Source organism: Protobothrops mucrosquamatus, unplaced genomic scaffold, assembly GCF_001527695.2.
Source record: "Protobothrops mucrosquamatus isolate PMUCROS unplaced genomic scaffold, P.Mucros_1.0 scaffold373, whole genome shotgun sequence".
Lineage (NCBI taxonomy): Eukaryota > Metazoa > Chordata > Lepidosauria > Squamata > Viperidae > Protobothrops > Protobothrops mucrosquamatus.
Genome location: NW_015386705.1, coordinates 768,859 through 794,881, shown reverse-complemented (window position 1 = coordinate 794,881; position 26,023 = coordinate 768,859). Strand labels below are relative to the sequence as shown.

The 26,023-nt window shown below is 39.1% G+C and overlaps 1 protein-coding gene across 1 annotated transcript in view; it reads left to right on the top strand.

The window, feature by feature from the left end:
• Positions 1-3,843: 3,843 nt before the first annotated feature.
• Positions 3,844-26,023, top strand: part of PLCG1 (phospholipase C gamma 1) — an 81,157-nt gene continuing 58,977 nt past the window's right edge. The window contains exons 1-3 of the mRNA XM_029284097.1: positions 3,844-4,045; positions 19,157-19,210; positions 20,517-20,699. Coding sequence (XP_029139930.1) covers positions 3,844-4,045; positions 19,157-19,210; positions 20,517-20,699 — 439 coding nt within the window. The remainder of the gene's footprint in view (positions 4,046-19,156; positions 19,211-20,516; positions 20,700-26,023) is intronic.

Sequence of the window (26,023 nt, the reverse complement as noted above, 5' to 3'; positions counted from 1 at the left end):
GGGCCAATTGAAGCTTTGTCTTGTTGCAAACATTTAATTGTTCACTTTCTAGCTGCCCTACACCTATTAGAAGCAGACAAGTTTATCTAGAAAGGGGGAAAAAGTTAAGCTACTTCCCCGAGTAGATGTCATTAGTAAAAAGGCATCTTGGTATGTGTGCATGAGGGGAAGGTTGGGGAAAATACACCACCAAAACATGCTTGAAAGAAACGTCTGTTGTTATAGCAGCTCTCTATAATACACCAGATACTAATCAATATCCTATATCTTAACTATCTAAAGCCTATTCATGCTTAATCAGCATTAAGGCTATTCTCTTTTAGTGGGATTTATTCCTAATAGATATGCATGATTGCAGGCAGACAGCTAGATCCTTTGTTTATTAGGCTGGAAGTTAAATTTCTACATTTAACAATTTATACCTAAACAATAGAATATAGGAGCAAAAAATCATGCTAATAATCTGAGCTATGCTTTTCTTCTTTAAGTGGAAGTACTACCCATTTTAACCAGACTTTAAGACTCATTAGTTTGGAACACCGTAAGTATGGCTTGTGCTGAATTTTGACAGTACTTGTTTTCCTTACAAATAGCTCAACTTGGTTTCTCTTAAACCAGTGGTTCTCAACCTGTGGGTCGGGACCCCATTTGGGGTCGATCGACCATTTCACGGGGGTCGCCAAGCAAGGCTGTCCGCCATTTTTTTTGTCCGCCATTTTTTTTGTCTGCCATTTTTTCCCCTTTTCCGGCAGGTGCCTTACCTCCCTTGGGCTGGGCCAGCTGGTGGTCGGCCTGCTCCGTCTCTGCCGCTTGCCAGCTACGCCTCGGCCGGTGCAGGGGCGGAACCATGCATGCGCGGTACTCCCGGGCAGGGAAAGTCCTCTACTTACGACCGGTTGGGTAGTCCTCGACTTACGACTGGTTTAGTCCTCGACTTACAACCGGTTTAGTCCTCGACTTACGACCAGTTGGGGTCGCAGCATTAAAAAGGTTGAGAACCACTGTCTTAAACCTAATCAATGGTAACCTCTGTATTTTCAATGACCCCTTCCTTTGATAATGCTGGTAAGGAATTATGGAAACTGATGTCTAACACTTATGGATATGTGAGATCTCATGATACATAGCACTTATACTTCTTCAAGACATTCAAACCATAAATCATGGTTTATAGCTCAGTTATTGGAAGAAAAACAAACTAAAGCAGACTTGCACAAACTGAGGTGCTAGAATACATGCTCCCCACTCAAACATTCCATCAAAGGTGCCACCACTTTTGTTTGATATAACCCAGGGGTGTCAAACTGCCGGCCCTTGGGCTGGTTGCATTATACAGAGGCCGTGCCCACCCCAGCTCCGGCAATGCGGAAAAAGTCGCAACATGTCACATGACACGGCGGGTTTGACAACCGTGATCTAACCGAAGGGAAAATTATTTAATAGATGGAAATAATCATGCTACCTATATTGAATTCATTTGTTCGTATATTAAAATATAAATAAAATGAAACATAGTTTTCTATCTGCCCCACCTCTTTTTCTGCTTTTAAGTATAGTCACTGGCCTGCCGCTTAAAGACACAGTGCAGTGCTAAACCAAATATATCACAGTAACTGACTATAAAATACATTAAGCCACAATCTGGGCAGTTTAGTATATTATGCAAACTAGCCAACATACATCCTCCATGGCTCCTTGTGCTAATGGAACTCAAAAAAGAAAAAAAAATCAAAAATAGACACCCATTGGTGTTTATGTGTCCAGTAAGACCTGGAAGAGTGGGCTAATTCCCAATACCTCAGGACTGAGGGCATTAGGTTTGACAAAAGCAGTTTTCTGTCGCCATTTTCCTTCTCTGGAAGAGTTTATCCACCCACTCCAAAAGTCCCAAACTTTGCTAGGATCCTTAAATGACTCATAGTTTGATATCCTTTTGCAAACATCATTGGCTATGTTGGTTGGTGATAGTCTTCCAGAAAAGAAGACTGTATGTATGTAAACTATGTATGTATGTATGTATACTGCTCAAAAAAATAAAGGGAACATTTTACCATGGAACTGAAGGGGTTTGTGTTCCCTTTATTTTTGTGAGCAGTATATATGTATGTGCTCCAATAGAAGATAACTTTTGAGCTGCATCACCTGCAAGTCCAGAATACAAATTACAAAGGGCAGTAATCAAATATATCAAAAATAGCAAAATATATAGCACTGAGATATTTGATACCAATCATTCATTTGGATTGGTCCCTCCTGGTGACAAACGTCCAGAGTGATCGTTATCAAATATCTCAGTGCTTATGAGTCATTTCGGTATATTGTGTGAATGCAGCCAGAAAAACCTTAAGAAATTACAAGCTTTTCACAGTAGCTGAAATCAACAGTTGCCGCTGCTGCTACCGCCGCTGCCAGTCACATTTTGCCCAACAGCAAAGCCGGCGCAGTGTGTAAATGCCCAGAGACGGGTACAACTCAGCTGACCTGTTGGCTACCTCTGATCACCGGGGCACGGCCGCCTTCCCATCTTAGTTTCCCAAGAAAACAAGAGAAAGAGATAAAAGCACAAGGCCCGCGGCAGGAGGGGGCGGGGATGTAACCATATATGGGTGGACTCGTATCTTTTTAAGAAGCTAATCCCGCCTCCTAGCCCCCCACCCCACCCCCGTTTTAATGTAGTTTAACTTTAGGAGAGCGAAGTGGGGAGTGGGGGGGGGAGAGAGCTAGGTGGCGCTTGCTAGTATATTCCTCTAATTTTAGTTGCGTGCGTGAAAAAGCAGCCTCGAGGTCATTTTCCGGCCTTCCGCCTGGGATCTTTTGTCTTCCTCTCCGCCGGGGTCCAGACTCCACGACGAGCAATGGTTGATCCACGCCGAACTCTGCCCCTCTGGCGAGGCGGAAAGCGCTAGCCCGAGAGCGAGAGAGCAAATAGCTTGCTTTCGTTTCAAGCCGAGGCCGTGGCGAGCGGGGCACAATAGAGCCTTCACGAGCGTGCCATTGGCTCTCTGTCGCAGGAGAGCTCGGCGGGGCTTCACGCCTCCCGAGCCGTGAAAAAGTCGCCGCCTCCCTCTCTTCCCTCCAGCCGTTACTGGCCCAGCTGTGGAGCGAGAAGGGGTTAAATCCGCCCGGTTCGGACCAAGAGCTCTGTTTTTAGGGAAAGAGAGAGTGGGAGAAGGGGGGGGGGTGTTGGAAATAAAAACGCCGCAAGAGAAGTAAAAGGCACGCTCTGGGTTCCGGCCTCCGAGCCTTTCCTGAGCCGGGAAGCCCTCCTCGGCTCATTCTTCTTTCCCACTCCCGGCTCCTTGTTCCTCGCTTCCTTTTGCTTGAAGCTCCTTTCAGGATTGGAGGGAAAAGAAAATAAAACGGGAAGGAGGCAAGGGCAGAAAATGGTGCACGGCTGCAAAAGAGGAGGAGGAGGAGGAGGGCATTTTCAGCGTTCTGGGACTGAAAAATTGAGGGGGCCCAAGGAAACTCCAACCGGCCGGGACTAAGACGACCCCCGTTCTCTCTCTCCCCCCCCCGGGTCTGCCTCCATCCCGCGCCGCCTTCTTTTTCTCCTCCCCGCCCCCGCTCTTCTCTCTCCCGGGAAGAAGGGGACTAACCTTAAAAAAGCGCTGCCGCTGAGCAGAGAAAGGAGTATCCTGGGAAGGATGTTGCTACGGAGTTAAAACGACGAGAAAATTGCCCTTCCCCCGTTTTCTGGTCCCCCCCCCTTTTTTTTCCGCCACCAGTTTCTTTTAGCTTTGGCTCCGGTGCCAAAGAGACAATTCTCTTTTGTTTGTGAAGTCCCCCTCCTTTTTTTTGTTTCGCCCAGCTGGAGAAAGAGGAAAAGGCTGGGGAGTCACCATGGCGTCTCTCTTCACCAATGGACCCTGCATCCAAAGTGAGGCCGAAGTGGGTCACCTCTGTCGGAGCCTGGAAGTGGGCACGGTCATGACTCTCTTTTACTCCAAGAAGTCCCAGAGACCCGAGAGAAAAACGTTTCAGGTGAAGCTGGAAACCAGGCAGATCATTTGGAGCAGGGGGTCGGACAAAATCGAAGGCGCAAGTAAGTGGCTTGGTTTAATCCTGGTAGTACCCGAAAAACGAGCGAGTAAAATTTGAGGTAATCCCTCCGTGTGGACTCCCGTGATTTTGGCCCGAGCAGTCTCCAACGAAGCATGTTTTATGGTTGTCCTGGCTCATTTGAATGAACTTGGAGCTACGTTGAAGGTCTTCACGAGTTAATAAACGCCTTCCCTTCAAATAGAGTAAACAGAAATGATGCTGAAGATAGTCCCACATCTTAGGCTGCTTATATCTGTGGCATTTGTGGCGCAACACTGGCCTAAAAAAAGAAAACTGGGAATTGTAGTCTAATTACCTGGTGTGGGCAACCTGCCAGTGGCTTCGTTCTTCACACAAAACATAATTTGTAGAATTTGGAGGTGTAAGTTGCCTGTGGTATTCATAGAATAAGCTGGCCCTAAAAGGGGATCAGCCCCATTGGTGGAGGTGAGGATATTGCTGGCTGCTATGTCCTGATAGAATTTCTACTTTTTCCATTTGATACTAAAATGGACTGTATAGCCTGCCTAGGAGTTTCTGAGAAGTGCATGGTTGCCTATTGTAGAAGAGTAAACTATGTGGACTATCAACCAGTTCTTTCAGTGCAGAACGTATTTTGTACTTATCTATCATTAATAAACATTGTTTTGTGCTGTTTTGACTGATTCTGGTAAAATTATTTTCCCCACAGTTCATTTTAGAGAACAGTTTGGTATTTTTTTAAAAAAAAATGGTGTTATTTTATGTGGAACCTTTTAGTTTCAAACTTTCACTATACTCGGAATTCAAAATATTTTATATATTATCTTATGCTCCATGCAGTCGACGATGGTTTAAATATCAGTTTAAATCATTTGAGAATTCTATAAATTCTGGTTCTCCCTCTTTCTTTTCAAAACATCAAACCTATAATAGAAAAAGAGAATTCTGATGTTTCTGCATATACAGAGAATTGGATATATATGTAAATGCTCAAAATGGAGAATGCATGTCCAGATATTTTAAAAATGGAAACAGTTTCTTTACATTTGTCCTAAAGGCCACAACTCATGATTTCTACAGGTAGGAAATACGTTATCTGAGCACCTATGGTGTGCAAAAGTTGCTTTCAGGTTACTAGATAAACATTATTTGTTTGAATAAGCAGTATGGAAGTATCAGAGCTTATGCACAAATTTAATAATTAAGTTTGTATGTTAATTATCCCTTAGTAAATTTGCTTGACTTTTATGGACTTATTTTGAAAGATGGATTTCTCCATCAGTTGTATTATCTGTATGTGTCCTGATTTATAGTGCTGCACTAGCCATTTTTTATTACTATGAAAAAAAGGATGCAGTGTTCTATATCATTCAAATCTGAAATTGTTTTATAACTGCACTTTTTGACAAACACTGCTGCATCTGCCTTGGAAAGTAAAGACAAGCAGAGTTGGAATTCTTTAATATAATTCTTCCTCCCTTTGTCCCTGCAGTGAGGTCATCCATACAAAAAGCTCAGAAAGCTGGGTTATTGGATTCCCATGCCAAATAAAAACTGAGGATTGAGCAGCCTTTTCTCCCTTTTTGCTTTCCTACAGTTAAAAACTCATTTACAAAGCAAATAGACTTGCAATACCTTGTGGTAGACTGTCTTTAGTCCTTCGGAGGAAAGAGGTGATATAAATCTAATGAAGGAATGATTAAATACTTTCAATTCTAATAGCTACATTGTAGTATAGTCTTTGTGGATTAAATTCTGCTTACAAAATGTATGAAGTATTTGGATTGGGAAGAAATATAAATATTGGAATTAAAAGGCCATGAAATTTAAAACCGCAGTAGATCTAGATTACTTCTAGAAGTCCCAAATGCCCATTTATACATTCCCTGGTTTCTGGATCGGCTACTTCTTCGTGCATGTGCACACACCTAAGAATGTAATAAAATACATACATTCAGACATAATATCTGTCTGTCCACAGCATTTATTGTCAGCTCTGTTTCTTTCTATATTGGACTGATAATGATATCCTTTGAAATCTGAGCTAAGAAATGAGGATCTAAGTAGTCTATTAGCAAACTATCAGCCTTGCAAGCAGATGTTTTTACAGCTGGATGATGGATTGATTAATTGTACTGTAATCCTTTTTCTATATTACGTGAGATATGTTTTTAACATTTATAAATATGTATTAAGTTTGGAGAGACCAGGGAAACTTGGGTTCTCTGAAAAAGATGTTCAATTTGAGATGAATAACTTTAGAACTACCAGGATTCCATTGAGAATGAGGACAGTGATTGTCTCTCTCTGCAGTCTAGTCTTCCTCCTTCTTTTAGCAGTAAACTTATAGATAAAACTGTGTGAGATTTTGTGATTAGTGAGAAAATGCTGTTTAGAAACATACATAATTGAATTTGTCACTGATAGATGTTTTTCTAGAGATACCTTGAGCAAGCAGCAAATTGAATTCAACCCCTTTGAAGTCCATAAAAATATGTTTCCTAATTTATGTGTAGTTGAAAAGAGTTATAATGAATTAGTTGAGATATACTTTAAGTAGCTCATAATTTCCAAAATACAAGATGCTCTAGGGCCGTATTATTTGTTCTTACTGACTCATACATCACGTTAATATTTTTAATACTATTCGCTTTTTTGTGAGTATAATGCATAAGCCTTGCAAAAAGAAAACCCAGTTTATAAATTGCACTGAATATTTTGCATATCATATTAACCAAATAGCATATTATAGCTTAGTATGGTGTGACTCAGAAACCTTGTACTGCAGTCTTATACGCAAATGGTCTCTCTAGCTACATTTAACTATATGACCCCAGCGCATTCATTTTTAAGTTGTTTGATGGTTTCTTTTTGAAAGGAATTCCTTCTTGTCCAAGATGAGGAATATATACAATGATGTTTTTTCAAATGTGGCAATGTTTAAGATGCTGGCTGAGTAATATTGGGAGTTCATACATCTTATAGTTGCCAGGTTTGAAAAACGCTGATCTAGAAAATGGCTTGTAGGGTGGGAATTTGTTTTGGAATAAGGATGGAAGAACCTAGGAAACTAGTTTTGAAGCTAAACTAGTTCCTTTGTGAATATATAAATTGATTCCATTAGACAGTGATGGAAGTCATAGGAAAATATATTCTTCCTTTGCTGCTGCCACAGTGTAGTATTGTGATCTGTGATGCTGCTGATTAACAGTGTGCTTGATGGTATCTGTGAAAGAGGAAATAGTTTTACTAACTTTGGATGAAGTGTTCAAGGTAGGTAGATAATCCTGAGATACAGTGAGACTTAGCACTGCTTCTTGAGTTTTATTCAGTGTAAGGGTATTGCTTTCTAGACCTAAATGTGTTAGAGCTTTACATTATACTTTATAAAACAAGGTCTTATCCTCAATGTCTTGCTTCCTGTACTTTAAATCAAAACGTTGCTTTTCAAACAGGTGCCTTCTCTTTCCATAATTTAGATCCTGAGTTGAATAAACTTGTAATAGATGGAGATATGTACTATTACTTGCTTTATGGCTGTTTCATTTTTCTATAACATATACATCCTCCAATAAAATTTGTCAATCTTGAAATTAAAAGAGAAGAGTGCGTGCAATCTACACCCAATTAAACTAATATAATCTTGATGGCATGAATAAAATAGTTCTCCTTGAGTCCTAGAAATAAGTATAATTTTGTTTCAGAAAAAAAATAAATAGAATCCAAACTATGGAAACCAAACTTTTGGATGTGATGTGATATAGAGAACTGCATAAGATCTCATGAATTTGGTATGACCATGTTGTTCCAGGACTTAAATTCAGGTGTATTCAGATCCACCATTAATTATGCTTTAGAGTCTGTCTAAAAGGTCTAGCCTTATCAGCATCACTGATTTTATGTGTAAATGTCTGAAGCAGAATGCAGTGCAGAAAAAGCATCTAGATGGTTCTAGATCCCAAATGCCAAGAATCAAAATTTTCCACCTTTTTTTCCAATAGGCTATTGAGGATTATAGCTTGAGTTCTAGGTGACTGCTTAGTTAAATCAGCTGCAACTAAATGATTATTTTTGTCCTGTGGATCTCAGAAGGAGCCTTTTTTGTGAGAAGAGATCCTAATTTTCTGTTTTTAATCATTTTTTGTTTTAATCTGACTGAATGAAAACATAACATGGCCTCTTTCCAAGATAGTTTAGGTAGGCATAGATTTTGATATTTTTTTTGTAGAAAGTAGCCTTTGGGTAAAGGCTGTGAAGTTTTTTTTCCTTACCCTTAATGGCTACATTGCTTTTGGCTAGAGTAATGGGTACACACTTTCTTTTTGTGGTGCATATAACCACATAAACATACCATCTCTCTTTTTACATCTATTCACTTACTTTCTACCCCACACCAACACAGACACAGAAATACACATGCACAATCTCTCTGCCACAAAATAATTTCCTATGTAAGATTTGGTTTTTTCCATGATGGTATATAAGATTTTTAATTATTCCCTCTGAAACATTTTAAGGGTTTGGTTTAGTTGCATCATAAAAGACAGGGTTTTTTTGTTTGTAAAATGTTATGTTTCTCTGGAAAGTCTGGTATCCTTACGTATCTGTTTTCGTCATTTATTTTTGAAGGATAAATGTACATTCATGTCATTGCAGATCCATGAAAGCAATAGAATATTTACTCCAGTACTCTATTTCTGTTTAATTGAAACTTTCTAGGATTTAAATGTGCTCAAATGTCAATCAGACTGATTTTCTAGAGCAGGGGTGTCAAACTGCCGGCCTACAAGCCGGTTGCATCATACGGAGGCCGCACCCATCCCAGTTCTGGCAATGCAAATAAAGTCGCAATACGTCGCGACACGTCACATGATGCGGCGAGTTTGACACCCGTGTTCTAGAACATCCAAATATAAGTTCAACGTAAGTACATACATGCTGCAATGTGCCACAATAAGAAAACAATAAAAGTGCAGTTGTTTTGTGATCACATCCAGATGACTTTAGGAAAGTCGAGCCAAACTCTGAACTATGCCTCCCTCTGTCCTTCTCAAGGATTTCTTTGATGTGTAAATATTCATCAAATATGAAAAGAAAACTCTTTTCAAATTTTAGTCAGTATCATAAAGCAAACATTACTTCTACAGTGAGTGCTGCCATTTCTTTCCACTATGCTTAGTTGTATTTTGTTGGGCAATTTAGCAGTATTGTTCCAGGAATCCAGAGGCCAGTGTAGTTGAATCTATTTGAATGCCTTGGCAGATGCTTCCAGTATAGTTAAGGAAAGAATATAGCTGAGTGTTTGCATTGTTTTATTAAATACATTATGGAAAACTTTTAAAAGTGTTGCTGTGACCTTTTGGGCTGAAGGACAGTTCTACATTTATTATTCACATCCATTGTAAATATATACATGCCCAGTGATTGCTCTTAAGAAGAGATGATCTAAATGAAAGACTTAGTCCAAGCACTTAACTGAAAAAAATGTGCACAAGCAGAGACCTAATAAATGGAGCTTCTCATCAATAAATCAATCAAAGCTTTGGTATGGATCTAGCCTCAGAGCCCACTGGTCTTGTAAAGGTTATCATGCTTGAGTGCAAGATTCTTTAAAGTCCTTCCTTCCTCTGGCAAGCTCTTCATCGCTATAGCAACTGATGAAGAGCATCGATGTTGCCATAACAGGAACATTATTTTTCCACAGCATTGAAACCTCAGACACTGTACCTCTCTTGATCATATAGACCAGAGGCCCCCCCCAAACCTTTGGGCACCAGGGCCCGTTTCTGTGGAGAAAGATTTTTCCACGGACTAGAGGGGGCGTGGTTTCATGTGCTGCCTGCGTCCAGTGGATGGAGCTTCACTTGTTTGCGTGGCCCGGTTGCTGGTATGCTGCGGCCTCGTGCCAGTCCACGGACTGAGGGTTGGGGATCCTTGATATAGACTTGACTAACTTACTGCATTCATATTTAAACGTTAACCAGCTCAATTGCACCTGGAATCTGGTGGGACAACTTGATATGCCTCCTACAGAATCTACTGGGCATCTTCCTTCAATAATTGGGAAAGCAAACTATGAAGATGTCAGCTTCTCTTTGAAATATTCATATCAAATGTTTTTTTTCCGTTTATGTAGCTGAACAGAGATGGTGACCTGAGAAATGTGCAGTTGTAAAAATTGGACAATACTACTTGTGTTTTCCTTTACTGTAGTTGGGTTGGGAGTGAAAAGAATAGAAATGCTTCTAACTTACAATAAAACGTGGCTGTTGTTTTGAAACTAGATTTAAGCCACAAAGAAGAGGAGGAAGGAACAAAGCTGACAATTGTTTTGTTTTTGAACCTCTGTGTTGATTCTCTTTTTTCACTTATTTTGTCTGCAGGCAGCAAGATCTGAGATAGCTTGAGATTGGCTAAAGCTTGTAATTGTCCACAGACTATAAATTAATTATTCAATAGTTTATTACCACATTATGTTCATAGCACACTATGTTTTGAATTTATAGAGCAGGTTCCCTGTATAACATTTTTTAAATCTCTCAAAATATATGCCATAATCAGAGGCCTTTAGTTTTTGCCTAGCAACTCTAATAATTGCAATTCTGCTTCTGAATCATATTTTCCTGAGTAAAAAGGAGTTTGGAGGGGAGTACATTAGATTGAATCCCATTGGAAAGCATCAGATTGGATACCATAAATGTTTGGAAGTGTTCCAAAGCATTTGACTTTTTTATGACCAAATCTCTACAAGATGTTTTGACCAAGCATCTTATTTATGCATTGGATTTATCTCCCAACTTTCTTTGAAAAGCTTAAGGGAGCAGTTCTTTCCCCAGTTCTTCCTCCAGCAGCCTCGTCAGGTCAGGTAGCCTCCAGTGAAAGATTGTCTATGGCCTGAAGTCACCTAGTGAGCTGATGATGGACTGAAACCTGACTCTTCTCAATTTTTCAGTCAAGTACTTTAACCATTATACTTGATAAATAATCACTAGATTTGCTAGTATTGCACAGTGGTGCAAACTCTGCATAGTTATCAGAAAAATCTAACTTTACAGCATCAAAGTTGGGAGGAAAGTTGATTTGTGTCATATTTGTTGTAGAATTATTGAAGCCTGGCTGTAATATATTTTTGGGAGTCTATAAATGGGAATACAGCATTTGTGCTCTTCTGATTGATTGAACTACAACTGGGATAAAGATATTTTTAAAAGATTATTTTATCAATAAACTTTAAATCAATCACTATCATTTTTTAATTAACATAATTTGTTTTATACCACCTTGGCATTTTGAATCTATAAATAAATATCATCATTTAAAAATGCCTCAAATGATATGTAAAATATCTGCTGTCATTAAAAGGCCTACAGTGACTAGTTACAGTCTATGTTTTTTTCTTGAATGTTGAGTTACCATTAGATACTTTCTTTGGAGAACCAGTTTGGTCTAGGGCAGGGGTAGGCAACCTTGGCTCTTTTATAACTCGTGGACTTCAACTCCCAGAATTCCTGAGCCAGCATGAGGGAACTATGGCCCCTTCATGACTTGTGGACTTCAACTCCCAGAATTCCTGAGCCAGCCATGCTGAGGGGAAAGGGAGAGGTTTCCAAGCTAAGCCATGCTGGCTCAGGAATTCTGGGAGTTGAAGTCCACGAGTTTTTTTCTTTTCTTTTCTTTTCTTTCTTTCTTTTCCCTTTATTTCATTTACTACTTTTCTTTCCCTTTTTTCTTTAAAACTTTCTATTTGTTTTATTCTTTTACAATTTTTTTTAATAAAAATTATAAATAAAAACAAGAAGTGATGAATATTTGAAGAGATGCCTTTGGGCTCTTGTATCTCAGGGCAAAATGTTTAAAATAGAAATATTGTAAAGTAAATATTTTTCTACCAGCTATTGCCTGACATCACCCTTCGTTTTACAAATAAGCTGCAGAATATTTTGGTTGCATGACATGAAGAGACTTGACTAGCCTCCTCCCACTATTAAACAGCTTGAGTATAATATTTCAGTGATTTCTTGAAAGATTAGCTTTACAGGCTCCAGTGCAACTGTCAGGCTCATGATACTTTATGAAGTTGACATAGAAGCTATTCAATTCTTAGAAAGAATAGTCATTTTTTATTTTTTTAACTAATTTTATTTATTTAATTTATATGCCACCCATCTCATCAATAAACCAATTCTTAATCTTCATACTATTCTTAAGCTTCAGATTTATTCGCCACTGCCAAACCATTGTTGAATCCAGTTGTTGAGGTTCCTAAATATAAAGCTTAAGAAATAGTAAGTTCTATACATCTAGATAAAAAGGAAATGAGAGACTAGCAAGGAAGTTTTCTGTGGTAATAAGCCACATGCCCATTTGACAGTTATTGATTATCTTTATAAAGCTTTAGGTTAGACTTGTTCACTAATGAACATCATGTACTCTCCAGTGTGGGTGGTCGGAGTTCAACTCTCTTCCTGCTTCCTCTGAAAGGTAGATGCTTGTAGCAGTTGTATTTAAAACAGTCCTGGAAAGCTGGATCTCATTATTTAATATCTGTGTTCCTAGCCTACAGTGACTCAAGAGCATTGTGGGAAATCACAGAAATCGTTAATTCAAGTCACTTTGGAGTATTGGACCAGAAACAAAAAGTAAAAGGGAGAACAATTGATGCCCTTCCAATCCATAGCAGCGTGACGTGTTATTTTTACAATTCTGCTTTGAAACAACATTTTCCTTCTGCGTTTACAGTTAGCTCTCATTTAGTGACTACCTCGTTTAGTGATGTAGTTATGATGGTGATGAAAAAAAAACGTCCATGGCTTATCCCGGTGGTGGAGAACCCATGGCACACATGCCAGAAGCAGCACTCAGAGCCCTCTCTGTCGGCACGTGCGCCGCCGCCGCCGCCAGCAGCAGGTCCATCAGGCCGCCGCCGGAGCAAGAGCAGAAGCCCCGCCCAGTATAAAGGAGGCAAAGCGGCCGACTAGCAAGCTCGAGTAGAGGTGGTAGAGCAGAGGTCACCAACCATTGTTGATTGGTGGACTGGAAGAAAAGAGAGGGGGAAGCATTTTACATGCGTGCATGCACGCACGGAGCCGCAAGCATGCACGCACTACAAATGGGGCAGGGCTAGTGCCTGTGTGATACTCACTAGCCCTGCCCCGTTCTTGCGTGGTGCAGTGCCTTGTATCTGCACCCTGTGGTGCCATGGTGGCTCATTTTTGCACCCCTGGTTTTTGCATTCCAGACATGGCACTCAGAGGTGCCTCCCTGCTCCCCCCCCAGGGCACCACAATGCTGATGCTCCCCTGGCACTTTGTGATTTTGGCACTCGGTCTCTAAAAGGTTTGCCATCACTGGCTTATTCTTTGCAGGTTTGTAAAGCAAACGAAAGCTGAAGTAAGATCATAAGGACAGTTGCAGCTTCCCTTGGCAATTGCTTCACTCAGTGACAGAGTTGCCAGTCTCAACTGTGGTCGCTAAGTCACGATTACCTGTATTGCTAAACCTGTATTCTCTTTTCTCCAGTGAACTGCAGATATCTTTGTATGCCCATTTTATCCTTTACAAGTTGTATGAGGTACATTAAGAAATGCCCCAAGTAACCCAGAGTCATGATTGTGCATCATGGCCAAGTGGAAATTAGTTCTCATTCCCAAGACCTAATGAAAGCTCATGTAAATACTGAAATTTTTTGAAAATTTGAAAATTTTGGGCAATCCTGCTAGGATTTCAGCCATTTTTAATTGTTACATTTACACATTGGTTGTGGGGTACTTTTTGGGAAGTCTCACAGGTTTTATATTGCCAAGATTTCTCATGAGGGGTAAATACTAGATAACAAAATACATGTGTGGAAAAATAAGGTTATGCCATTACTTCATTATAAGTTGCCCTAGGAAAACCTGACTTTGATGGGCACCACACCATTTTAAAAAATTAATATGGAAAGCAGAAGTAGGGTATAATTTCTCACAAAATAATTTCAAGCAGTCACAGTTATTCTTGAAAATTGGTTGTCTAAGGAGATTCTCAAACAGGTCATGGTAGTCCCAAAGGTGCATTTTCAAAAGGCAACTGAACTTTTTGTTTTTCCTTGAAGACTTCTTGCTTCTCTTCCAAGAAGCTTCTTCAGTTCTTGAAAATTGATTCTTGTACAAATTTCTCCAGCCATCTTCGTGTTGGAATCTTTGGCTGTGAAATGTTGACCATAAGAAATGAAAATCCAAGGACAAATGGGAAAGCCCCTAGAATAAAAATGTTTTTCATTCAAGAATTTTGATTGCAAGCAATGAATAGATAATGGAAGTTTGTCAAAGTGTATTATGGAAAGTAAATTATATAACCTTCAGATTATTTTCTGTAAAATATAGTTGTAAAAGTTAATGAAGTATTAATTTAGGTGACCAAATAATCTCATGCACAAGATGCTGCTGTAGGGAACAGTCTAACATGTTTGCTAGCTGAAGACCTCAAGTTGTTGGGTGGAAATGGGGCAAGGAAGAAACAAATGTTCCTGATTATAGGCCTAGCTGAAATTAGCTGATGTCCAGAAATCTGCACTGAGAAAATCTAACAGCCACCAAATATTTATAAAGGGAGGAATTAAGGCAAAGGGTTAGAGTGGTGGATAGCTTTAACAACATTCTTTTTTTTCTAGATGCTGCTTATGAAGGTCCTGTAAGAATACAATGTACCCTGTAATGCAACCCCAACCCCTGGTCCAGCACCGGTCCGCATCATGCCAGCAAGCAGGCCGCACAAATAAGCAAAGCTCCATCCTCGGGATGCAGGCAGTATTCAAAACCACACACCCTTCTGGTCTGTGGAAAAAACTTTCTCCATGGCACCGGTCCCTGGTGCCCAAAAGGTTGGGGATCTCTGCTGTAATTGTACTAGCTAGTAAGGCAGTTGATCCTCTTTGCTTTTCTAGTCTACCGATCCTTCAGTTAGATAATCCATTTTAAAAATGATAAGCTCTAGAGACCAGATACAGCAGACTAGTTTTGAAAAATGGCATGTCACTCTTTTCCTTCTCCATATCAAGTTTTTAAATATTTATCAGCATGGTAATAACCTTTTAATGCTGTACAGATATAACTTCTCCCTCTACAACAGAACTTGGATATCAGAGTAATAAATGGGGAAGGAAGGTGTAGTTGAGAGAAATGGGGAAAACAATTTTCAGTCTGTTAATTTATTTTTTGATGGATAGAATTCATAGCCCCCTTTTAAAGTGAAGTTTCATAATGTTCTCTATATGATGGCCCTGGGCTAGATAATTTAAAGTTTAGATATTAAAGCTACTACATCATATTAAAGTTTGTTTTGTGACTTTTTTCCAGATTACATAGATTTGGCTTATTGTCTTTGTGAAGACAGATGCTATTTGGCATAGTGATTTATTATAAAATAGTTACTCTTCTCTATTGATACTTGTGCTTTTTCTGTGGCTTTTTTGCAGTAACATTCTGGTTGTGTTAAACTACAGGTCTATGTTTGTAATTAGATATTTCATGCAAAATACCTGAAGAGCACATGTTGGTGAAGGATTTCACTTCTTACCACCATTGTCAAGTTATTTCTGAAAAGTCTTTTATTTTACCCTAACTTTGCCTTCACAGTGATTATGTTGAAATGGGGGTGGTTCATTCAGGCATGATATCTGTGGAACTGCTAGTGCAATTTACTGAAGAATGTAAACTCTTAGCTTTTCAATATGCTATCTATATATTAAATTAAAATATTTTTACCATGTTACATCTACTTTGTGGAAAACTACTTTAATTATCATTGTATCACAACACTGAAAGAATGGAAAGAAACTTTCTTTTATTTATAGATGGGAAATAGACTTTTTTTCCTTGAAACAAATAGCAGGGATGTGTGTCCTTGATAAGAATAGAATAAGCAGTTGAGAACAAAAGAATTAGCAAGTTTTGTTGTAAATCTAAATGTCTTTGAAAGTTAATCTGAAGCATAACTACTGCTTGGGATGGTCTTTTGTCTAGTGAATGTTTAATCCTTTATGATGTCAAAGAAGGGGCTTTCTTTTCTTCTCCATCCATTTTTCCTTTGTCTTATCTCCATCTAGTTTTGTTCTCCCTTTCCTCTCTTGTTTTCTCTTCTCCATACAAGCTACTTTTTTCTTTTCTGTTGGTTCTATTTGTAGGAGGGAGGACTCTGTTTATGTATCTGTAGATTGTCAGTTAATATAAATTTACTTTTTTGTCCTAGCTGGATAAGTCTTTTTTGAAGTATGGCATCTAGTAGAAGCATTTGCAAGTATATATCATATATATAAGAATCTCTCTATATATCTCTCTTCCTCTCTCCCCCTCTCTCCTTATCTCCCTTTCTGTTTCTTACTCTTGATAGAGATGTAGAAATTTGTAGGGTTGGTTGCAACTAGAGTTGACAACCTAGTGTTGACAAGATAGAAATGTTGAATACTGTACAGAATTTTTGTTTGTATTTATTTTCTGCCTGTTTTTTGGGACAATCCTTTTAAATGTCTGGGTCATCTTCCTTTAGGCCAGTGGTTCTCAACCTTCCTAATGCCGCAACCCTTTAATACAGTTCCTCATGTTGTGGTGACCCCCAACCCTAAGGGCTCTCCAAGCGTGCACTGACGCCGCCCAATCACCCGCCGCGCCCGGGGCTCAGCGTGCCTCGCCTGTTCTCGCCTCACTTCCGAAGGTCGCCGGCCTGCCCGGCTCCAGCTGGCCGGGGAGGGGGGGCAGGAAGGCCACTCTGCCGGCTCCGCCCAGCCTGGTTGGAGAAGCGCCCAGGTGGGGAGAGGGAGAGAGAGAGAGAGAGCCAAGAGGGTGACAGCACCGGCAGAGCTTAGTTCAGCCCCCTCCGCGGAAAGGGCCGCGAAGCAGCACAGCCTCCCTTAGGAGATGCTCGACGGAAACGAATCCGGTGCTGCAACGGCCCCCAGTTCGAAGCCGTGCGGAGACGGATAGAGGAGCAGTGTCTCGGTTCCTAAGACCATCGGAAATATGTGTTTTCCGATGGTCTTAGGCGACCCCTGTGAAAGGGCCGTTCGACCCCCAAAGGGGTCGCGACCCACAGGTTGAGAACCGCTGCTTTAGGCAAATGTGATAATAGACATTAGAGAGTTGTCTATTTAAATTGTATTTTCTTATTTGTATAATGGGTGCAGTCTGCTCTTTTAAGGGTATTATTCTCTATTTCCTACCGGTAGGAAAAGAACTCAGTCTAAGTTGAAAAATAGTTAATAACATAGGAACCTTCATTTTTCAAATCTGTCTTTGCCAGAATACAGTGCTTTTTAGGAATCTTGTCACCCCGTTATATTTATGTATATTTAGAAATGCACCTCACTAATTTGCAGGAGACTTCCTCCCAAGTCTTATTTGCATTGAATTGTACTCTTGGAACTGATGTGCAAGATTTCTACTAAGGATTTGGATTGTTAAAACCAGAACTTGTTAGGCAGAAAAATCCCATACTTTGGCAAATGCTAATTGAAAAGCTGTGCTAGTATATGTAGTATGCTGCACCACCAAAGTTCTTTTCTAATCTTTAAATCAATCCTGCCATGATCCCACACAGAAGCATCGTCATCCATCTTGATTAGAGGTTCTTGGAAGATCATGATTGGTGATTTCTGATGCTCTTTTTCCATATCCCATTTGTCACTAATTGCCACTTTGGGCACTTATCCATCAATCTACTTCCATTTCCCTAATGTGAGTTTAATAGAGAATACTTTCCATAGCTTGGTAAGAATTTGTCTTCAATTCCATTCCTTTTGGAGATAATTTACCATGCTCCCATAGTATGGCAGCACAGCACTTTTCTGCTTCTACCTCACACAAGTCATTCTGTTGTGTTCACAGCAGACAAATTGATTATGTGGAGAGTCAGAATAAAGCACTAGCTTCTGTTTTCTTTGGGGGCTTCTGGCTGAGCCATCTCTTCACTTCTCAAACAATGATCTGAGGGAAGGAAGATAAAAAGCAGTGCTGATTGGTCGATTTGGGATGAGTCACAGTCTGAGGTTTGCTGGCATCCACCCACTGGTGCTACCATGATTCTGTTTCGGATGTCAGTAACTGCACAAATATCATTCTATTAATTTTATGAGCCAATAACCAGACTAAGTTGTACCTTTGAGTATTTGACTGGAAGGGCTGAAACACATTTGTGGGATGAAAAAACCTAAAAGTACATTGAAAGAAGAAGAGAAGTTGCCTTCTCTGCACCTCCTGCCCTGCCTCAACATCTTGCTAACTCTTAGGACAGTGGTGGCGAACCTATGGCACGGGTGCCAGAGGCGGCACTCAGAGCCCTCTCTGTGGGCACGTACACCATCGCCCCAGTCCTAGGCCTTCAGCTGGGTTTTATAAAACCTTTTCGCTTTAGGCCTCCGCCACCATGTGCAAAAAAAAAAAAAAAAAGGTTCAATCAGTCAATTTCAACTTCTCACAGGAAAAAAAAGATCTTGCAAAGTTGGAATTGATTGATTGAACTTTTTAGTCCCACCCAGTCTGCCGTTACCACCACAGCCACGCCCACCCAATGGGCCATGCCTACCCAATTGGCCACACCCACCCAATGGGCCACACCCACCCGGCACTCGATGATGCATAAGTGGGTTTTGGGTTGCAGTTTGGGCACTCAGTCTCTAAAAGGTTCACCATCGCTGTCTTAGGAAGTAACAAGTTCATCAGTTTAGGATTGTTATTTATTGTTCAGTAAGAGAATATGCAAGTCATGAGTGTTCTGACAAATCACATGGTTTGCCTACTACCCGTTATGCATTAGATTTTTGAAAGCATTTTGTACTAAATATGGACATACACAGTTAAAAACCAGAAAAGAGATTGACTGCCAGTGGCAGACTGATAGAAGTTATTTAAATTATTTTTCCCTTGTTTATGTAGTGGAAATGGTACCAGGTGGTGAATAAAAGCCTAAACTCCTTTTTTGCTATTGGCTCTGTATATATACATATACAGTATATGTTTATCAGTCTGTATATAGAGAGAGCATATGCCAAAGATAGAGTGCCAAGCTTTGATATTTTTTCATCAAACCTAGAGTTTTATTTATTGTTATCATCTTTGGCCATTGATAAAGGTTTTTAAACCACTTGTCTTTTTGCCAGTTTCAGATACTGGCAAATTTAGTGATTGTGCTATCACTAAAATTGCTGGATTGGGTAATTGTGTCACTCTAATGCCAGAACTTCTTCCTCCTCCTTTCGAGCATGTGGTATAATTTATTTCTGTGAAACATTGATGCAGCAATATCATGATCATTAGTGACTGAAAATGTTTTCCTTCTTAAGTGAACTTTCTTTTGGATAGGGAACTACAAGAAAATTCTGTGCTCAGCTGAAATGTTTGAATGCTGGTTTGTATTCCTTAAATTCTTGGTTTTTTTAGGTGATGTCTCATCAGCCATTGACTTGGAACATTCCCTGCTTAGCTGCTGGGGCACCCTCTATCCATTGTATGGTTTCTGTGTCTTGTCTCATTGATTTACTGTCATTTATTAATTAATTTTAAAGGGCATTTCCATAGATTTTAGCCAGTCTTTTTATTCAGCCAGAAAATGTCTTCATCTAAATTAAGAAAATAAAATGTGACAGTGTATTTTAGATTTTATTTTATTTATTTATTTAGATTTTAGTTTTAAGTTCTCTTTTCCCTGGCAGTAGCGTTCTTCTTGGACTATACAGATACAGCATTTTAATTCATATGTATTGGCTGTAGTGGACTAAGAACAAACCTGATTCTTGTCAGAGTATTATTTAAGATTTAAATCTTCTGTTTTGTGAACACTTACAAGTAGTCCTCAATTTACATCTGTTTAAGTGACTGTTCAAAGTTATAATGACACTGAAAAAAGTGACTTATGACCAGTCCTTGCACTTTCAACCCTTGCAGCGTCCCCAGAATCACATGACCAAAATACAGACGCTTGGCACCTGGCATGTATTTATGATGGTTGTAGCATCCTAGGTCATATGATCACCGTTTTCAACCTTACCAGCCAGCGTCCGACAAGCAAGTCAAAGGGGGAAGCTGGATTCATTTAATAACTGTGTAATTCACTTAGTGATTTGTTTAACCATGGCAAAAAGTTGTAAAATCAGGCACAGTTCACTTAACTATCTTGCTTAACAACCATCTTCCTTAACAACAGAAATTCTGGTCCCAACTGTGGTTGTAAGTCTAGGACTACCTGCATACTTTCCATCTTAGCTTAATAGCCTGCTGGAACCTATTATAAAAAAACAGCCCTAGAGAGGAATATTGAAGCATTTTAATGTGAATGGCTTGGTTTTTCTGAATCTAAGCTTTTACATTTTACAAGGGTTAATTCCTCATATGATTTCTATAAGATTTATCCATGTGTAACTATGTGCTAGATTATGTCTTTTATTGCCATTCTTTCTCTCTCTGTGTAAAATATGATACTTTCCATTTTCTTTCATCATTTCCTGTGTATTGATTTCATAGACTATCTTAGTGGAAATCGTAAGAACTTCATAAAAGCTCTCCTGGAACAGACCGAGGGTCCATTTAGTCCAGCCTCCTGCTTCCTACTGCGATTAGCAAGATGCCCTTGGGAAGCCCACAAAAAGAACATTAAAGAAATAGAGGCCTTCTGCCCTTGTCTTCATCAAGGCATTCTCATGACATGTAGATATACCAACTCCTTATAATCCTTACTAATAACCTGTACTAGACTGTCCCTTCCTGAGTTATATACTCTTAAAGTTTGTAAAGTAGTAGCTACCAGTTAATGTTGTGATTATATAGTCTTATCAATTTTGGGCTGTATGAAAATTACTTTGTTTTGATTCCATTGAATCTCTTTCGAATCATTTCAATTGCATAGCCATGAAATTTAGTCTTTTGGGAGAAATGTAGATAATCTTTCCATACCACACTTCATTTTATGAACTCTATCATATACCTGCTGTCTGATTAGAGGTGTTTCTTTCATGTGTATGTTTGTGTGTGCACATGTGCGCATGCACAAAACTTTAAACATTTTTCTCACTTGAAACATTCCAAATCCATGATTTTGGTTCCCTTTTCTGCATCTTTCCCAGAGGTTTTTATGATCGGAGGAGGAGAAATCTCACAGTATTCCAAATGTAGCTAAGTTCAGTAAATTTATTCAAAAACATTCTGATCTAAGCAGGGATTTTTTTTATTTACCCCACTCTTCCAGTTTGCATAAGATTTCTAGAATGGCATCAGTAATGAGATATTCTTTATATATGGGCTAAAAGATAGAGTGCAAAAAGAAGAGTAATTCAGAGACTATGAAGGAGAATGATTACCAAAAACAGATACAAAATTCAGCAGATTACTCAGCAAGTCATATGATTGAGTTTCAGCACAATGGAAGGTTGGCAGCTGCTTCCGTTGATTTCAACAATAGTGATAGCAAGAGGAGTCTCCAGAAGCTCTTAAAACTGGCTTTCCAAATCTCGGGACAAAGCTTCCCCATAATGGAGACATAGTTTCTTATCTTTATATTTCCAACTATATAAGCTTTAGGCTAGGCTTAACATGCTTTCCCAAACCTTCTATGTCCAGAAATCCTATGCTTACATACTTCAGTAATATCACAAATTAATGCTTTGCCTGCCTGATATCAAATATCACCCTAGTTGTAAAAGGCTATTTTTCCTCAATCTAGGCAGTTATGGACTAGAGCAGGTAGGCAACCTTGGCTCTTTTATGACTCATGGACTTCAACTCCCAGAATTCCATGCTGGCTCAGGAATTCTGGGAGTTGAAGTCCACGAGTCATAAAAGAGCCAAGGTTGCCTACCCCTGGACTAGACCATCATTGCTGCTGCTTTATTGTCCAGTCAGATCCTAACATTTATCCTATTCTATATCAAAATCCATTTTGCTCATGATTTTATTTTACAGGTTTCGTGGCCTGTATCCACACTTTCTGGGCAATGCATGACAAAGTAAATACCCTGCACAATTAATAAGCTCCCCTACTTCTCTCTCCCCCTTCCTACATGTCCACTGTAAACATTTTGGCAGAAGGCTGAAAAAAATAAATTATTTTAATGGCTTTATGGAAAGCCAAGAGGGAGGGGATTTCATGAACCTCTGACGAAAGGACATTTAAAGCATGGCAGTCAGAACAGAAAATGGCTGATGCCTTGAACATGTCCTTCTTGACCTCAAGTGGAGTGGATCTCTCAGAAGATCTTTTTTCAGTGTTCTCATTGGATGGCATTGGGCCAAGGCATTATGTGGCCTTTTTTTAGGGAACAAATAAACAGATGTATGAATGGCCTCAGATGTGATGTGTGTGTGCTTTTTTAAGATTTTGGTTTGATGTTCTGTTTCTGAACTGAGCTGAAGAGCTGAAGAAGCTTCTTGGATGAGAAACTAAAAGTCTTCAAAGAAAAACAAGAAAATCCAGTTGCCTTGTGAAAAAGCATCTTTGGGTGTTCTGTTTCTTGTTTTAATTTGAATTTAACCACCCAGAGTTGCTTTTACGAGTTGCGTGAATATAAACTGAATCAGTCAATAAATCAGAAACCTTGGGAAGATAATACCTGACATAGTCTGGTTCTGTGTAGTAAGAAGTTATGTGATAATCAGCATTTTGATCATACTGGTCAAACTGGTAATTGATCACATTTATAAGGAGTAAAATGCCATACATGTTTTTCCTAACTATTTCTGATTTGTTGCAATTTGATATTTTTATAATTAATACATAAATAAGATTTGTATTTATACTTACAATAATTTTAATAATGCAGTACTGTCTCTTGTTAATTAGCAGTTCAATGAGGGCTTACTCCATCTGCCAGGCAAATAGGCTGGCAATGACATTTGGTTCCATGTCTTAGATATGGATGAAGAACAACAATTCGTGCATTTTCTGGCATCAGGAGGATAGCATAATATACTTTGATTTTCTGCAGTCCCATCAGCACATGCCATGCCACACCCACCCACCAATTACATGCTTTTCACTATGCCCCTGTTGAAAGATCCTAGGGTCCCTGTGGGTCCATATGTCTCCCAGAACCCCTGCTCTAAAGTACTGCTTAAATTGACTATAGGAGCACAATGGTTTGATTAATAGAATTATATATGTTAAGCATAAGAAATCAGGAGCCAGAGGGATTCAAATGACACTTTATGACAGGTTTATTGCATGCTAACACTCTCTAGAAGAATCTGAACTACTAAACTACTTAGCAGTCAAAGCAAATTGGCGGTAGATAAGGGTTAACGGAAGGAAGGGTAGACTGGACTTAGACCTCTTGTGGATGTGAAGGAACTCAAGATTGATGATGTGCTTGACCCTTCCCTCAAACTCATCCTGGTCATCTTATCATATACATATTTGAAAAATGAATATTTTTTATTTTAGTCCTAGAAAAAACATCTGTGATTTTTTTACATTTAATTTAATGTAAAGATTTTTAAACTTTTAAAATATTTTCATCCTAACCATACAGACTAATACTATAACATATGTCCCCAATGGCTATGTATTTTTCATCACTCCCCCCCCCCCGCCTCAGTTATGTTGCTTGTGAAAGGTTGGTGTTCTTTTCTGTGGTTATCCAACTCTTTATTGATATCCCAAACATGTTGATGAAAACAACAGTTTCTATTCTTTTTATTCTATATTTTTGTATATTTTAATCCTGCATTTAATGCAAGCTTTAGTGTAATTGTTACACCTTCAGGGTGCTAAACTTGAAAAACTGAATTGTTTTCTCACTATTCAATTGTGTTATCTTTGCATATCTATTTAGGAAGGATAAGGGGCTATGTCGCTTATGGGGCTTATGGGACTATTGTGAGAGTCTTTGTGAGGCCCTATGCAACTTCTTTTTGTCTTTTCAATTCTGAAATGTTCCTTCAGTTGCTTTGTGTCTTTGTCTGATCCTGGAGGTCACTATGGGTGGTCTTAACACAGTAACATAAGGCACTTCTTTTCCTGCGGAAACATTTAAGGGCAGGGAATAGGTGGGAACTCCTGTGCACAGAGTAAACTGTAACACAAAGAGAAGGACAGGAATTTAGAAATGTCTACTTTTGAATGTATTCACTTCTGTCTTAAATTTGATAAAAGTTTTTCTTTTCACAATTGTTTAAGCACTTTGTGCGCATTGTTATGTGACTTCTTTCAGAGTGGCATTTCCCTTCAAAAATATTAAATGCACAAATAAAAAACTTATTGTCAGATACAAACAGACATTATAGAATTGGCTTTTCACGCTGGGTTACCTGAGGAGCCATCTTGGAAGGCATCCACCATCCTGTTAATTGGCAAAGGAGGGGATGCTGGGCCACCCATTGGTGGTGGGATGGGGAGCAAGCCATTTCTGTAGCGGCCTCAACATATGGAATACATTGTTCCCTGAAATGTGTGTATCTCCTACATGCCAATCATTTAAGAAGGCCACAAACTCGTCGTTCTTTAGCCATGTATTTGAAAATTTACAGCCATGACGTGGTTTGGTTTGTTACTGTTTTTTAAAGTAATGTTTCAATACAGGTAGTCCTTGACTTAAATAGTTGGTTTAATGATTGTTTGAAGTTACAATGGCACTGAAAAAAAGTGACTTATAACCGTTTTTCACACTTATGATCATTGGTGCATCCCCATGGTCAGGTGATAAAAATTCAGCAACTGACTCATATTTATGACAGTTGCAGTGTCCCAGGATCCTGTAATCACCTTTTGCGACCTTCAGACAAGCAGAGTCAATGGGGAATCCAGATTCACTTAACAATCATGTTACTAACTTAACTGCAGTGATTCACGTAATAACTGTGGCAAGAAAGGTTGTAAAATAGAGCAAAACTCATTTAACAACTATCTCGCTTAACAACAGAAATTTGGTGCTCAATTGTGGTTATAAATCGAGGACTACCACTATTGCTTCATAACTAATGATGTTTTGCAGCTGTGTGATGACTTCTATTACTTTTTTCTGATTTTTTATTCTTTCAGTGTAAGCTGCCCCGGGTCTTGGGGGCGGGCGTGGCTATAGATTTTAGTAAAGAAAGCCTGTAAGTAGCTTTATTACAGTCTGTTTTGAAAAAACAAAATATGTAAAATAAGACTGATAACACTAATTGATCTAGCTTTGTTTTCCAAAAATAGTTTTTTCCCCTCCTTTGTTACTTTTTGGAAATTAGAGCATTGTACCAAGGATGGGTGGGTGTAGTTTCCAGGTTTTTGAAGGATAAAAGTATAATTAGCAGGAAATAGTTCATGTTTATTGATATAGCTCTAAAATTAATGGCATAAAGAGGAAGCATTATGAGACCATATATTTTGTTTAGCTGCTCTGTGAATAAAATAATGTTCCCAAAGCAGTGCTACCGATATGATGACAAAGTAGAGATGGGTGGGATGAAGCTTCTTTTCAGCAAATTGTTTTATTGACTTCACAAGCTTTCAGTGGAAGTGATTTTTCCTTTAAAATAAATGTGTTTTATTAAGCAGTTTGTTTTTAATGTGCAAGGTACATGTACTTTTTTCCTGACTTTTTAGGAACTGCAAGTCTATTCTGCATCTAAATTCTATAGAGTACAATGATCAAAAGGACATATGACTAAATAGAATCACTCTGCAAATTCATTGTAAAGAAGTAATACATATTCTTATGTATGCATACATGCACTATCCACATAATTTTAAAAGGTGTTATTGTGGAAATCAGAAATGGAGAAAATGGAATATTATCAGTACACATGATTGTTCTGACTGCTGAAGACAGCCTGTCATCAAAACTTTGTGGTCCCCATGGAACGATCTAAGCTGTCTTCAAGACTTTACCTCCTAAGACAGTGGTTCTCAACCTATGGGTCGGGACCCCATTTGGGGTCGATCGACCATTTCATGGGGGTTGCCAAGCAAGACTGTCCGCCATTTTTTCCCCTTATCCGGCGGGTGCCTTACCTCCCTTGAGCTGGGCCAGCTGGTGGTCGGCCTACTCCGTCTCTGC